General features: G+C 36.2%; 1 protein-coding gene across 1 annotated transcript in view; it reads right to left on the bottom strand.

The window, feature by feature from the left end:
* Window positions 1-2053: 2053 nt before the first annotated feature.
* The window catches only part of MMP20 (matrix metallopeptidase 20), a 53596-nt gene continuing 40853 nt past the window's right edge, over window positions 2054-14796 (bottom strand). The window contains exons 9-10 of the mRNA XM_072611251.1: window positions 5395-5498; window positions 2054-2657 (exon numbers count right to left, since the gene is read on the bottom strand). Coding sequence (XP_072467352.1) covers window positions 2557-2657; window positions 5395-5498 — 205 coding nt within the window. The 3' untranslated portion in view covers window positions 2054-2556. The remainder of the gene's footprint in view (window positions 2658-5394; window positions 5499-14796) is intronic.

The raw sequence follows: 14796 nt of genomic DNA, 5'->3' as shown, positions 1-14796 counted from the left end.
CCTTTGTTTTGGTGTTCCACTGACATGGTGGATACTCTTCATACTAGGATTCATTGTCATAAGGACTAGTTTGTAGTCCTAGTAGCTCATAAAATAGTTTTAACACCAACTGCAGACACTGCTTTTGAAGGAAATTAGTTCATCATCATCATCCCAGGAAGCAATTAGGTGGCTCAGTGGACAGAGCACTGGGCTTGGAGTCCAGAGGACTTGCTAAAATCTGGCCTTAGATACTTACTGTGTGACCCTGAACAAGTCACTTAACTTGTTTGCTTTAATCCATTGGAGAGGGAAATAGCAAATTAGTCCAGTATCCTTGCCAAGAAAACCCCATGGACAGCATGGCTCATGGGGTCACAAGCTGTCATACTGAAGAACAACAAAAATAACAACAGTCTGTCATCTTATTATTAATATGTGGTCTGTCATTCATTGGATAATCAAGACTGTCAAATATGCCTTTATTCAGTCAAATGCATTCCATTTAGGAGGCTTCAAATGGGTCTAATAACACATATCTAAGTTTTGACAGCAGAAATTCAATAAAAAGCTTTAAATAGCTATTTTCTCAAGCCCTCTCCTCCATTTAAAATAGAAAGTCTTTAAGTCAGGGTGGTGTATTGTACCTTGAAGGTACCAAGAGCACCAGAGGAATTCCTCTATGTATGGAAAATTAATGGCAAAATATGGACAAAAGTTACCCAGAACAAGAATATGTGGAGGGTCCATGAGATGCCTGGATAGATGGAGTATTCACCACTCCAGTACTCGACCATATTTTTTAAAAGGGTAACCCTATGCATGTTATAGGTAGGAGATTGCTCTCCTTAGCAAGAAAACAATTTATAAAAAGAGAGAATCCTGATTTTTTTAACCTGAACTATATAAAGAAGATTATCAGCTCTGTTCCTCACTACTAAAGACTGAACATTAGGAAGCACACTGAAATTGCAGCAGAAACAAACAAACCTTAAATTAATAGTTAGCATGAAGTCTAATAGAGTTGCATAACACTGCAGAATGCATTACAAAAAGATTCAAGTGAATGAACATATACACAGCGCTTTGCAAATCTTAATGTGCTAAATCAGTGCTAATTATTATTTTCCTAGAGACCTGTTGGAGGGAACTAGATATGTCATTTAAAGAAGGTTTCATTTAGTGTGATTCTTCCTGAAGTCAGAAGATGATTAGGAGTCTGGTTCATAGCACTAGTTCATAGTGCTATTATCTCAGAGACCACCTAATCTAGACCTTGTTTTATAGATGAGGAAAGAGAGGCCCAATGAGTTTAAATGACTTGCCTAAGATCTCATAACTACTAAGCAACTGAGGCAGGATTTGAGCAATGACTCTGACTTCAGACAAGATCTTTCCATTTTCCTGCTTTCTACTACAGTCTTTGTCAGGCTCATGTTTCTATCTATTGTCACAGGATTTCAAAGCAGGCCTGGTCTTCATGGGCCATCTATGACAAATTATTAGAAGAATCTCTTGTCCCTACCAGAAAGAGTTTTAGCAAGCCTTTGCCTGAAGATCTCCTTCATGGAAATATTTACTCCCTCCACCTCCAGCCCCAGATAGCTTATTTCACCTTTAAGCAGCTTTCTTAGGCAGTTAACATTGATATGAAGCCTAAATTGACTGATTTTCAACTTTTACCCTTGTTCCTCCTACTTTTTTCAAAATCCAAGCAGAACAAATCCAATGTCTTCCATTTGATAGTCCTTCACATACTCAAGGTGTCTCCTCTGAGTCATCTCTTCTCTAGTCTAAACATCTCTAGTTCCTTCAACTGATAGTTCACACACTAAAAGAAAAAATAGTTTAGTAGAAGCCAGTCAATACTAAACAGAAAGGAAAAATGAGGAAATGTCCTAATAAAACATTTTCATTGGCTTCAGTTGGAAAGATTTCCTGTTACAAAGTGTTCTTCTTGGTCCAGTATGGGAATTCGCAACTTTGTCTGCCCTTATCTATTTCAAAAGAGCATTAAGCACTAAATTGGAAAAGCAAGCAAACAAACAAACAAAACAAACCAATCACATCATAGTTTGGCTGTATGGCATTTTAATAGTAACAGGAAATTTTAAAAAATGCACAGCAAATTGCAGCACTGCGAATGTGGATTGCCTACAAAAATATTGTTGACAATGCAGCCAATAATTTTTCTAGTCAGTGAAACGTTTGTCATATTTATCAGGATGCCTTTGAGAGGCCTTCCTCCTGATAAGAAATAACAAACCCCAAATTCTTACTAAAGCCCAAGGGGAAGGGAAAATTGAGATGTTGAGTTGGGGAGTTCATTCTGATCATTAAAATGATACGGTAAGTTAACTGAATCTGACATGGCTTAAACTCATTGTATCAATGATGGTGATGGAATTGACAAGCTCAGTTTTCCTTTTCACTGAATAATTTCCTGCTACCCTTGTGTAAGTCAGCGGCCTCTAAAAAGTCAGCCCCTCCAGGAAGAATTCTACCCTACATTGTGCTTCTATTCTCATGATCCAGTCGTCAGCTCATTCCAGTAATCTTCATACTTTATGTGTTTATTTAGCAACCAATCCAGGAACTAGATCTCACCACATTAACCACGTCTTCCTTCTCTATATCATATTTATAGGCTTTTGGTCCTGAAAAGAAGTAAACGTAACCTAAAAGACATAAATTGAAAGTTTGGTAACAACAAAAGAAGTGTGCAAATGAGAGAATTAGTAATGTTTTTAAAAGCAGTCTTGCTTTAGTGTGCAATTGAGAATTTGTCAGGTGGTGTATTGACCATACTTTTTAGGCTCACTTTTAATGCATATCATAATCTGGCATCATCCTATTACTGTCCAAGGTAACTCCTCTGATCCAGTATGGCTGCTGTATCCAATGTCCCTTTCCCATGAAATAATAGAAGTAATATTACAGTCTTTATTCACTTAAATTGTATGAGCATTTATTAAATGCTTACTACATGCCAGCACTATGTAGCACAGTGGGCTTGGAATCAGGAAGACTCATCATTCTGAGTTCCTGAGTTCAAATCTGGACTCAGATACTTGCTAGCTGTGTGACTCCAGGAAAGTCACTTAACCCTGTTTGCTTCAGTTGCTCATATGTAAAATGGACAACCACTCTAGTATCTTTGCTAATAAAACTCCAAATGGTGTCATTTAGAGTCAAATAGAACTGAAAAATGGCTGTACTTAACCATATGCCAGACACTATACTAGGTACTGGGGATATAAGTAAAAAATCAAATAGTCTTAGAATTACAGAGTCATGAAATGTAAGGGTTGGAAAGGATCCAGTGGCCAAAAAGTTCAACCCATAGACAAAAGGAACTACTGCTATAAAATACCTGACAAGTGGTCAACCAGGCTCTGCTCGAAGACCTCTCAGCAGGAGGAACCCACCATCTCTCCAGGGAGGTTATTCCATTTTGAGTAGCATTAATTGTTAAGAAAATTTCCTGACATCAAGCCTCAGTTCACCTCTTTGCAATTTCCACTCGATTCAGTCCTCTGGGGCCTAATAGAACAAGCCTTTAGATCTTCCCCTCTAGTCCTTTTAAACATATACGTATGTATACATGTATATGTACACATATAAACTATATATACCCACATATATGTGTGTACATATGTGTGTACATGTAGATATACATATACATGCACACATATGTATATATTTATGTGTGTGTGTCTATATGTATGTATGTATTATATATAATCTATATTATAGCTTATACTGCATTGTGTCTTTGTTTATATGATTGCCCCTGTATATTACTCCAATAAAATCTACTCCACTGATATATTCCCTAACCATATCCTATCTATCCTTCAGGGCGCAGTTCAAGTCTTATTCTCTAAATGAAGTCTTCAGCATACATTGATCTCTCAAAATGGAAGATTGTCTAGTATAACCCAACCCTTTGGGAGAAGAAGGAATCGAGGGTAGGGGAGTGACTTGCCTAAAGCCACTCAGATAATAAGTAACAAACACAGCGTCTGGAAACAAGGTTCATGGACTCCAAATGCAGTGACTCTTTCCTGCTGTACCATGCTGGAGTCACATAGTTTTTTGCTGCTGCCTCCTGGCTTCTCAGTCTTTCTTCATGTCTCAACTGAAGTTTTATCTTTTTTTAAGAAGCCTTTTCCATTCCTTCTAATATTAGTGCCTTCCTTTTGCTGATTTTTTTTATTATTTTAATATTTTTGATGATTTTGTTGATTATTTCTTATTTATTCTGTGTGTATGTTCTTTGTTTACATATAGTTTACATATTTTCTTTCCTCATTAGACAGTGTGTTCGTTGAGAGCAGAGGCTGTCTTTGCCTTCCTTTATATCCCCAGTGCTTAGTACCTGGTACATACATAGTAGGTGTTTCATAAATGCTAGTTGACAGACTGTATGGTGTTTTGTACTGTATTGGTCTTTAATTGTTACATTTAGTTTAGTTTTTCTCTGACGGATATTTAATTTAAACATTATATCAACTTCATTTTTGAGTACTCTCTCCCCTACTACCAAATAAATGATGCTTTATGATAAATTTTTTTTAAAGAGGGGAAATCAAGCAGTTCTGATAAGTACTTCCATTTAAGGACAGGGCCTGTGTGGAATAACAATAACTTGAATATATATATATATATATATATATATATATATATATATATATATATATATATATATATATATATATATATTATGTGAGGTTTATAAAGCCTTTTTCTCAAATTAACTCCTTGAGGTAGGTAATTCAAGTAATATTACATTAATGTTACAGATGAAGAAACTGAGACTTAAGGAAGTTAAATTAATTAGCCAGAGACACATAGCTACTAAGTGTCTGAGGCAGGGTTCAAACAAAAGACCCCTGATGTTCTAAGTCCATTACTCAGCTATCAACTCTCCCATATTTTCTCATACTTTGATATCATTGTTTCCACCAATTAAATGTTGGTTGAGTTATTGAATGAATCTGCCCTTTTGAGCTTTTCCAGAAGTAGAGACAGAGCAACTGTGTCAATTTATCCCCTGATCCTGTGTTGAAGAGTCTAGTATTCTAGGGATCTGGTCAGATAACTTTAGATAACGTGTCAAACTATGTCTAAGAACTAGTCTTGTATTGTGCTTATCAGAGCCTAGAGACAACCACTTTTTTTTTTTTTTTTGGTTATTAACCACTATGGCACTCTGGTGAAACCTATAGACCCCTTCTCCAAAAAATGTTTTTAAATGCACAAAATAAAATACATAGGATTGCAAAGGAAACCAATTATGTTGAAATACATATGTGTTTTTTCAATCCTAATTCATTGAATGCCTAAAATTCTACTCTAAAAAGGTATCTTTTTCTGAAGTGGTATTTATCTCAAGTTTGATAAGATACTCACCATTCACTTCTACAGCAGCATCTATATTGCCAATTATTCCTGAAAATTCTTCTTCAATGTTCTTTGGGTAATCTTTTTCCATTTTCCTTTTTACTTCATCATAGCTAGAAGAATGAATAAAATAAACAAATAAACCACATTTATAGGGTCAATAAAATCAACCCTAATCCAAGACTACTTTGGTCATTTAGAAAGAGTTCCTGATACAAGATTTCTATGTATTTCATTAATGTCATCCCTTGTTTTCATTTTTGTCATTTAAATAAAATGCTACATTTTGCAAAGCTCTTTGAAACAATTCTTTGTTGATGTCCACAATGCACCAGGAAGGAAATAAAGCGTGCATTATTTTACTTATTTTACAAATGATAAAACAGATTCTTAATGGTTAAATAGTCTTTCCAAAGCCCCTCAGTGAAGACTTAACCACAGGTATTCTCATTCCAAATTCATTATTTTTTTAAATGCCATTGTTTCCTGCCAGTCTTGTAATAATAGTAACAAAGAATGGGAAATGAAGATAACCCACCAAAGCTTATACTTAATGAACTCATGATAGAAAGTTTATGGTAATAACCAATTTCTTTTCCAAATGTTTACCAATGACTTCTTTAATAACACATTCTAGAATTTGGCTAAGAATCTTCAAGAGGCTAACAGGCTTTCACAGTTTGTAGTATTACTAGGATTGTACAACAGGACAGAAAAATCCTTATGATACTCCATGTAGTTTTCATTTCTTTGTTAAGAATTTCATTTATTTTTCTTTTTATAGGACAGTCTATTGATCCTTTTAAAAATCTTTATATCATAATTCCTAGTTTAGACTGAACTCTCCCTTATGACCAAGAAAACCAGCTAAGTGAAATGATACTTTTTCCCAGAGGGATTAAATAATATTTTATTATCCACTCCTTGGGACTTCACTGGCTTTTCAGTTATTCAGAGTTTAGTTTTCTTTTAGTGGTCTTTTCATTTGTATTGTTGAAGTCATTGTTCATATTGATCCTAGGACATTGATTATTTTGTTTTATATTAGTTTTGATCAATCTTCCTATCTTCGTCTGAAGTCTTCATACTTGTAACTTCTAACTGCTCAATAACATTCCATAGCATGAATCTATTCTAGGTTTGTAAGCTGTTCCTCAATGAATAGGCACTAACATAAAAAGGCTTGCTATGGATATTTTGGGAATCTATTAGAACTTCGTTTTTGTTTTTTATTTTCTTGGGAGCCTTTGCCCAGGAGCAGAATCATTGGGTGGAAGAATATGGACTGTTCATAGTTTTCTAGCTCTAAGCTGGCCATTGTAATTTCAATAACCTTGGTTTTTAAAACCAGGTTACCCCCAAAATCACTGGGCAGGAGCTTAGATAACTTCAGAAACGAACAAACTCTGTGCATATTCTTCTATCTCCAAGGGGTTACCTTGGCTTGCTTTTGCTTGAAGTTGTTATGTTACTTAATTAGACTTAAGTTCATGAAAATACCCCCAGAATATCCAGGAATGGGTTTTCATGATGGGTTGAGTTTTTAGGGGAAGATGTATAGCAGGGGAAAAGTATATTTGAAACTACTTGAAGAAATTAATTTCCTACAACTTCCTTGACATACTGAGAAAAAATGACCTAAATAATAAGAAGCATAAATGAAAGTATATATTTAATCTTCACCAAATGTAGTGTAGGGAGACAGTGAGATTTTTTTCTTTCACTAAAATACAACATCAAAGCAATGAGGCTTTGCTGCTAACAGATATGATTGGTGGTGATAGGAGTAGAGAGCCTCCTGAGTTGAGCTTCTGTTGAAAATTAATTTTCCTCATAAGCCATAGGAGATTTTGGGAGTATCTAAATTTAAGTCAGATAGTTATCTATAACAGAAGGTTGCCAATACCTAGACATGAAGGTACAAAAGTAAACATAATCTTATCCTGGGGGCATTCTATATTTTGTTAGCTGAGCATGATTAAAGATATGATAAAAACTGTCAGCCTGTCCCTAGGGGGAAAGGATCATCTCTTTGGAGTCACTAGATGCTAGTGGGTGGCCCCAAAGAGATGATCCCAGAAACAGGTAGTAGTGAACCATGACCAACAGAGACTAGGTACTCAGTAACCAATGACAACGAAGAAACTATCTGAAACCAAGAGCGCAGCTCTCACATTAGCTAATCTCAAGTCAGGGAAGCAATACCCAGTAGAGATAAAGTGTCTAGTAGTTACCAGTAGACAATAAAAGACTATTGCAGACAGGAACAGTAACTCACCTAGCATAGATACCACACCATACAGAGAGGATTCCCAGTGAGAGAAGCTTGATGACATAGCCAGTACACATTGGTAGTCTGGTAGCACTGGAGACGTGACTTGACGCGTATCCTGGCTACAAGTGTTTCTTTAATGGTTTTGACTCATACACAATCCCTATGTGAATCCACTACCTTCATTGATTATGATGAAATTCATATTTTGTGGTATAGTGTAGCCTAGGATTATGGGGGGGAATGTTTTAATTTTTCTTACTATGCTATTTCATCAAATATCTATTTTGTATTAACTATGTTTGAGGGATAGCAGAGATTGTGAGTTGATCCCTGGATGCCTTTTTGAGAAACAGTAGTAATGCAGTACTACTGATGTGATTGCAGAGCCCAGAGCAAGGTAGAAGGGTGTGTGTAGGGTGGTTTTTGTGATTATTCTTTGTCCTTCATTCTCCAAGAGGACCATGACATCAGGCAGATGATGCCACAACTTGCAAATGAGTTGGTTTTAAGTGAAGGAGGACTGTGAAAAGTCACCAGCCTCACTTTCTTCTCCAGAACCACCTGGGCCCAACTGCAAGTATAGACCAGGATGATTGGAGATGACACCGCTTACATGAGGTAGGTTGGGGAAGACAGGTGCAGTCACAGGGCAGATGGTCAGATCAATGCTGTGAATTGCTGAATAGGATGTGAAATGTAGTCTGATCTAGTGATTTGGGACCAGCAAAATATACTGTACTAGATGAGTTTGCATTCACTTACTCATCAGTCAAGACCTAGGTCAGGAATTTCAAAGCTAAAAGTATGAATTCCCCTAATAGACTTAGTGCATTTTTTTCTGATGGTCTGATCTAGGCATGCTATGTGAGTTGGGGACAAGTTGCAAGAGAGATGGCAAAATGAATAGGATAGACAAAAGGAAGGGATATGAAGCATAGTCCAGGATGGTTTTCTGGGGTCACAAGCATAGAGGGCTAATTTAATTAAATTAGATTATAAGCTCCTTGAAGGCAGGTAAGGTATAGTTTTTTTTCCATTTTCTATCTCTGGTCTAGAAGACTGCCTTGCTTATAATAACTGTTTCATGAATGATTGTTGAATCAAATTGTAGTAAGCACTAGCTGATGACAAACAAGTCCAGAGAGAAAGTAGAATGATGCCAGAAACAAAAATGATGCCACCTATTTTCTCATTTCATCTGGGAAATTCATTCAGGATATACCAACGGTCCTAAGAGGAAGAACTTAAGTTTATGCCTTTAGTACTGCAATTCATGTACACTATAAATGAAATGGGATTTTATGGTATCTCCTGGGAATGTAAGTGCCACATATCAATTTATTTCTGTGGGGAAAAGGTCTCAAGATGGCTGGTGACTATTGGGTACACAGTCTCTGTTTGGCATCACTCTCTTATATATACTAGCTTCCAGGTCCATATCTGTAGGACCATCTGCTAGTCTTCTTAGCACCTGTTTTCTAGGCCAGAGTGGCTAGAACATCTTTCAGGAAGGCCAGGATAATAACTTTTCAATTATAGACAACATAGAGCAAAAGCCATGAACAATATTACCAGAATAAAAGTAACTTTTCTTTTAGACAATTATGTAATGGTATTGCAGCCCTATATGACTAGCCATAGATAATATGGTCATGTGTGAATTACTTGGGACAAACAATATTTTTTTTCAACATCAATAGTCATTTATGTGTACTTCTACGTCCTGTTGGTCAAGAGCTGGATTTTGCACAAATGCAAATGTTGCTCTTTTTTGTCACGTTTTTAATTCTGTGATTTTAAAGAGTGGATATTGTACCAAGGAAATGTAGTTGAAGCTCTTGAGTACTAGCGATACTGTAGCAGTGGTTGTTGTAAGGAAGGCAAGTGTTTTAAGCTTCACTCAAAGAAAAAGAAGGTACTTGCCATGGGCAAGAAAATACAAAGATGGAAATAAATAAGACTGGAAACAGAGAATTTTTACTGATGAAACTTACTTGCATCTAAGGCTGTGCCCCAAAATTTGTCACAAGAGATTCAGATAAGCCTGTAAGAGCTGGGAATCTTCATTAAACTGTAAATCACCCAGCACCAAAAGTTACTTGGGGATTTTTTACTTCCACTGGACCTGAAAGTCTTGTCAGCACTGGGGAAATGATGAAATGCCGGGAAACAGAATTATTGCTAAATTATAGAAATTTACAAATGGAAATGAAATAATTGAATACTGTAACACTTCCTTGTACCATGCCACATGTCATAAAAGGTTAAGAAATGTGTCTATGAGATGGAGACAAATATATTTTCATGGCTTGGAAACTAACTTGGCTTAAACCTCACTGAAAATCTATGCGCCATAATCAAAGTGAGATGTGGGAAAATGAAATCTTAGTCAAATGTATGCTTAATGTCCAATGTGTTATGTATAGTTTCATGATGAAGATCTTAAAAGCATAAGACAAAAAATCTGAAAACTCAATTAAAAAGCATGTCAAAGAAGTTAATGTAATGAGAAGAAGTTGTAGGGCATATTGAATTTTTTTAAAGATGTAAAAAAGTGCACAGTTCATTACATAAGTAAATAAATTTAATTATTTTTCTTTGTCCCAAATAATTTGTATACCACTATAATGAAGCTGAACATTCTCAAGATCCTCTCTGGCTCAACTTGAAGATGAAATCTCAACAAAACAAAGGCTCAGCAGGCAGTCATTCATTGTTTTCTGGCCACCTAGCTGTCATTCCTGACCCTTCCATCATATATGTCAATAGCAAAACCCCAGCTGAGGCTGCTCTATGGCCAATGAAGAAAGAAGTCCTACTATTTTCTGGTACTTCATTTGATGAAGTACATTTTCCTAATTATTTGTTTCCTAATTATTCAGCTAAGTTTTCCTCTTTGCATTTGGAAGTTGCCTGAAACTCAGTTTCTCAAGTGGCTTCAAAGTTAATCAAAAACATCTTTGTGAAGTAATGCAAAGTGGATCCAGGATAGAAGATGCAGGACTAGCCACTATACAAAAGGCAAGATCAACGAGGAAGAATGAGGAAAATATGGCTCAGATGAAGACTTAGAGAGGGATAGAAAAGCTCACTATATTTCATGCTTTGAAAAAAATTAATTTAAATTTAAATTGTAACTAAGCAAGGTTAGTTGGTTATATTGGTGTTCAAAATCAGGCTTTTGATAAAGCATTACATAATTACAAGCTGGGAGGGGAAGATCCTCTGGGTTGCAGTTCCAAAGAGAAACAGTTAGCATGGACATTCACTCTAAGCCAGGAGGGCCCAAAATATAGCCACTGAGTGGAGCTTGGGCAGAGGACCTATCAGTATTTTGGGGCCCTCCTGGTCCTCTTCAAAAATGAAAGACAAATACAACATAGATTACAAAAAAGGAAAATGTCCTTCCATTTCCAAATAGCTCATTCTTATTCTAGGACTTGAGGAATGCCCCAGAATTATGTGGATTGAAGTCAGATGGGCACCTCAAAACCCCAGAATGGGATGAAATAAAAGGAATTAAAATGACAGAGAAGACTTCAACAGAAATTCAAAATGTGTAGAAACTAGATGAACCCATAGATATGTGATCATAGTTCATGTGTACATTATTCAGTGTTTTGCAAGTAAGGGCAAAAAAATACTCAGAAAAGAGAACAAAAAATCTTGACCCCGGAAAATAACAGTTTGATGCTAAGAAATGACTTGCCCAATTCTGATAAAGAGAGGAATTATTGAAAGCAGTGGCAATTTTCTGGACCTACCATATATTCATTTAGAGATATTTATTCTTATTTTATAGGAATGAGTTTCAGATGAGATTTTGAAGAAGCAAACTCTTACTGACTGAGAAATTGTAATTCATTGGTCTGAACTGGATATAGGGATTTCATCTTGTGGTCTGATGTCTTAAAATACAATTTTGATTCATTTTATTTTCAGTTCTTGGTCCCAGGGTACAAGACTTTAGACAAAAGTGTTAAGTAGGTAAAGTCTGTGTTGAGCATCCTCCAAGGGGCCCTGTTAGTGCCCCTTCCTCAGTCCTGCCATCCTACTCTCTCCACCACACATTCCGGAGGTTACCATGCTTCCTGTGAAGGGTGACTGGTGTGTTTTGTAGATTAAACTGTTCTAAGGTGCTAGCATCTAGCAGCTTAATATGGCATCTTGCCTTGAGGCATTACCCTCAGCTTTCATTCTATAAATTTCTTATGGTATTTCTTCAGGTATTTAAAAATTTTTAATCATAAGGCCAGCTATTTTTTTTAAAAAGCTATAGTTCTCTAGTTCCTTACCATCAGAATTCTTGGATGTCCAATTTAGGAAGAAGGGTGGCTGTGGAGATTTAGATCTAGCCTTGGATGCCTACTACCTGTGTGACTTTGGGTAAGTCACTTGACCATGTTGGGCCTCAGTTTTCCTTACTGTAAAAATGAGGGGACTGAGTAAAATGACCTCTGAGATCCTTCTAACTTTAGATTCTATGACCTTGTGCTTTTGTTGCTAGTTCATGGCATTTTTAAACACGTTCTCCAAAACACAAACAAAATTATTTAGGTAGCTTCAAAACAAAGAAGAATGGTATCCAAATAAGTGATGGGTGAATTGAAGAAGACGAAACATTTAACTGAACTGTAGGTTCAAATTCTAAGCCCTTGACAGCTCACAATTCACTTCCCAAAGCAGAATAAGCCATGAATATGGTAGGTTCTCCTTCTTCAAACAGTGACTGGATAACCATTACTCTATGATATCATAAAAGGGATTCCTTTATTAGGAACATATGGATTAGATGGCCTTGAAAACATTGCCAATGATTTCATAAGTCCGTGATCTCAGCTCTAATAATCATCAACTTGGTCCTTCAATAATTAAATTGAATCGAATTTGAGTTTATCCAGGCCCCATGACAGCCTAGGGGTATGATATTTCTCTTTACTTAGGAAACTATTTGTTTGAATAATGTGAAATGTGTAACATAGCAGGGCACAGTCAGTGATGGGGAGAGATAAAGAAATGAGACTAAGATAAGAAAAGTATTGTAAGAAAAGGGTATTAGAATATGCTCAGAGTCACAACACTTTTGTTCAAGTCAGGTGGAGGAGGAAGGTGGGAAAGAGAGTAAAAGACAGGAATAATATAGGGAAGCAAGATGACACAATGTGAAGAGAACCCCGGCTCTTGAGTCAGAAGAAATAGGTTCAAATTTCATCACTAATACTATGTTTGTGATAGTAAGCGGATGAGCATCATCAGAAAAACAAAGGGGTTGGATTAAATGGTCTCTGAGGCCCCTTCCTGCTCTAAATCAATGATACCATGAATTTACATTTATTCAGGGTGTCTGGAAAGTCTCAGTGCAATTTTAAGGTCTAACAGTTTTTAGCTATTAGCTATTTTCAGCTATTAGTATTTTTAGGTTATGATCTGTTTTCTCTGTGAGGAAGGTAATGCTAATATCTTTTGCCTTAAATTTAAAAGATGAGGAAACTGAAAATGGTTGAGTGACTTGCCCACTGATTAGCAGTTAGTATCAGAAAGAGGTCTTCCGACTCCCAGAGCAGACTGAACAGCAATCGCAGGCATCAAGACTTTCACTAAAGGTGATGAGGTGATTAAATTTAAAGACTACATTCATATACACACAAATTAAAAAAAAAAAACCAAACTTGTAGATACATAAGAGATTATTGCCATCCATTTTATGCTCTCCTTTTTAGTTTTACTCATACCTTGTGGTATAATGGATAGTGAGAGGGACTTGTGTTAGGAAAACCTCAGTCTGAATCCTTGTTCTACCATGTATTACTTATGTGACCCTGGGCAAGTCACAACTCCTCTGTGCCTTGAATTACCTTACCTGTGAAATAAGTGTTGGACTAGCTCTCCAAAGTACCTTCCAAACCAAAAAATGTATTAAAAAATGATTGATCTGTGGCATGTACAAATATTCTCTTGGTAGTGGTGGAGTAGGTGAAGGGGACATTTTATTCATTATTCAATGTGGACAACTCTATAGCAATTGGATTAATTTCTACTAATGAGTACAATGTGACTAGCTGTAATTTACTACTGTAGTACCTGGGATGATTTTCAGGAATTCACAGTATCACACACTCATGTTTATAGTTTAATGGATGAAATGACTTTCTTTTGTTCATCGTCTTCATTTTGAGTAGATTCAACTATGTTCTTAGAATGCAATTTACCTTGTTAATTTCTTCTCTGTATCTGTAAATTAATAAATTCACCTTCTCATGAGGCTGGGAGTGGAAGTGGAAGAATATATCTGTATTGTATTTTGGCTTTGCCTGATAAATATTTGGGAAGATTGGAAAAGGGAGAGCACCCTGATCAGATATTCGGAGTCAGTTCTTATTGGAAAATACAGCAGCAATGGAGGCTATTTTCTGGTGAGTTCCATTGCTTTGCCCTGCCAATCTGCTCCTTCTGAAGTCAGTATTGAACCACTAGATACATATACAATCAGAAACTCTATATATACCAGGGACATCCAGAATAGGAAATTTTCCAAGGGTGTCAATTGTTGAAATAAATCAAGACAGATTAGAAGTTCACTAGAAGTTCTGTAAGGATAAGCTAAATAATTTCTAGTATTTTATTTCTTAGATTTCTATTTTCTTCAATTATTATTAGTTCCAGACACTAGACCTGCATGGAAACAAGAAGAAGGCTAGAAAAGGAAAAAGGAGAGGGTCCTAGAGAATGAACTATGGTTCACAAAATTGAATAATTACTGATGACTTCATCTGGGGTTGTTAAATGAAAAGATGACAGCTAGAGACCACAGAATGTGTCTGTGTTTCTAGTGATGCAACATTAAAAATTATATTTTGAATGCAGAACAACTCATTACCAGGGATATTGTTATAACTTATTCTGCACCTTCAAGTTTCAGGTCAACGTTCTGACATTTGTCTCCATTATTCTCAATGGATAAAATTGAACCGATTGGAAGAGTGGGTGTAAAGCAGACACCTTCGGGGCATAGGTATGTGCAGTGTGAACATTGCTTTATGTGATGTTGAAAGATGTGGGATTGAATTCTATTACTAACATTCATTAGTGATCTATCCCTAAGCAACTCATTTATCCTCTCCGAGACTTAGTTTCCT

Source organism: Notamacropus eugenii, chromosome 5, assembly GCF_028372415.1.
Source record: "Notamacropus eugenii isolate mMacEug1 chromosome 5, mMacEug1.pri_v2, whole genome shotgun sequence".
In the NCBI taxonomy this organism is placed as follows: Eukaryota; Metazoa; Chordata; class Mammalia; order Diprotodontia; family Macropodidae; genus Notamacropus; species Notamacropus eugenii.
Note: the sequence above shows the minus strand (reverse complement) of the source record. Positions and strands in the feature narration are given on the sequence as shown.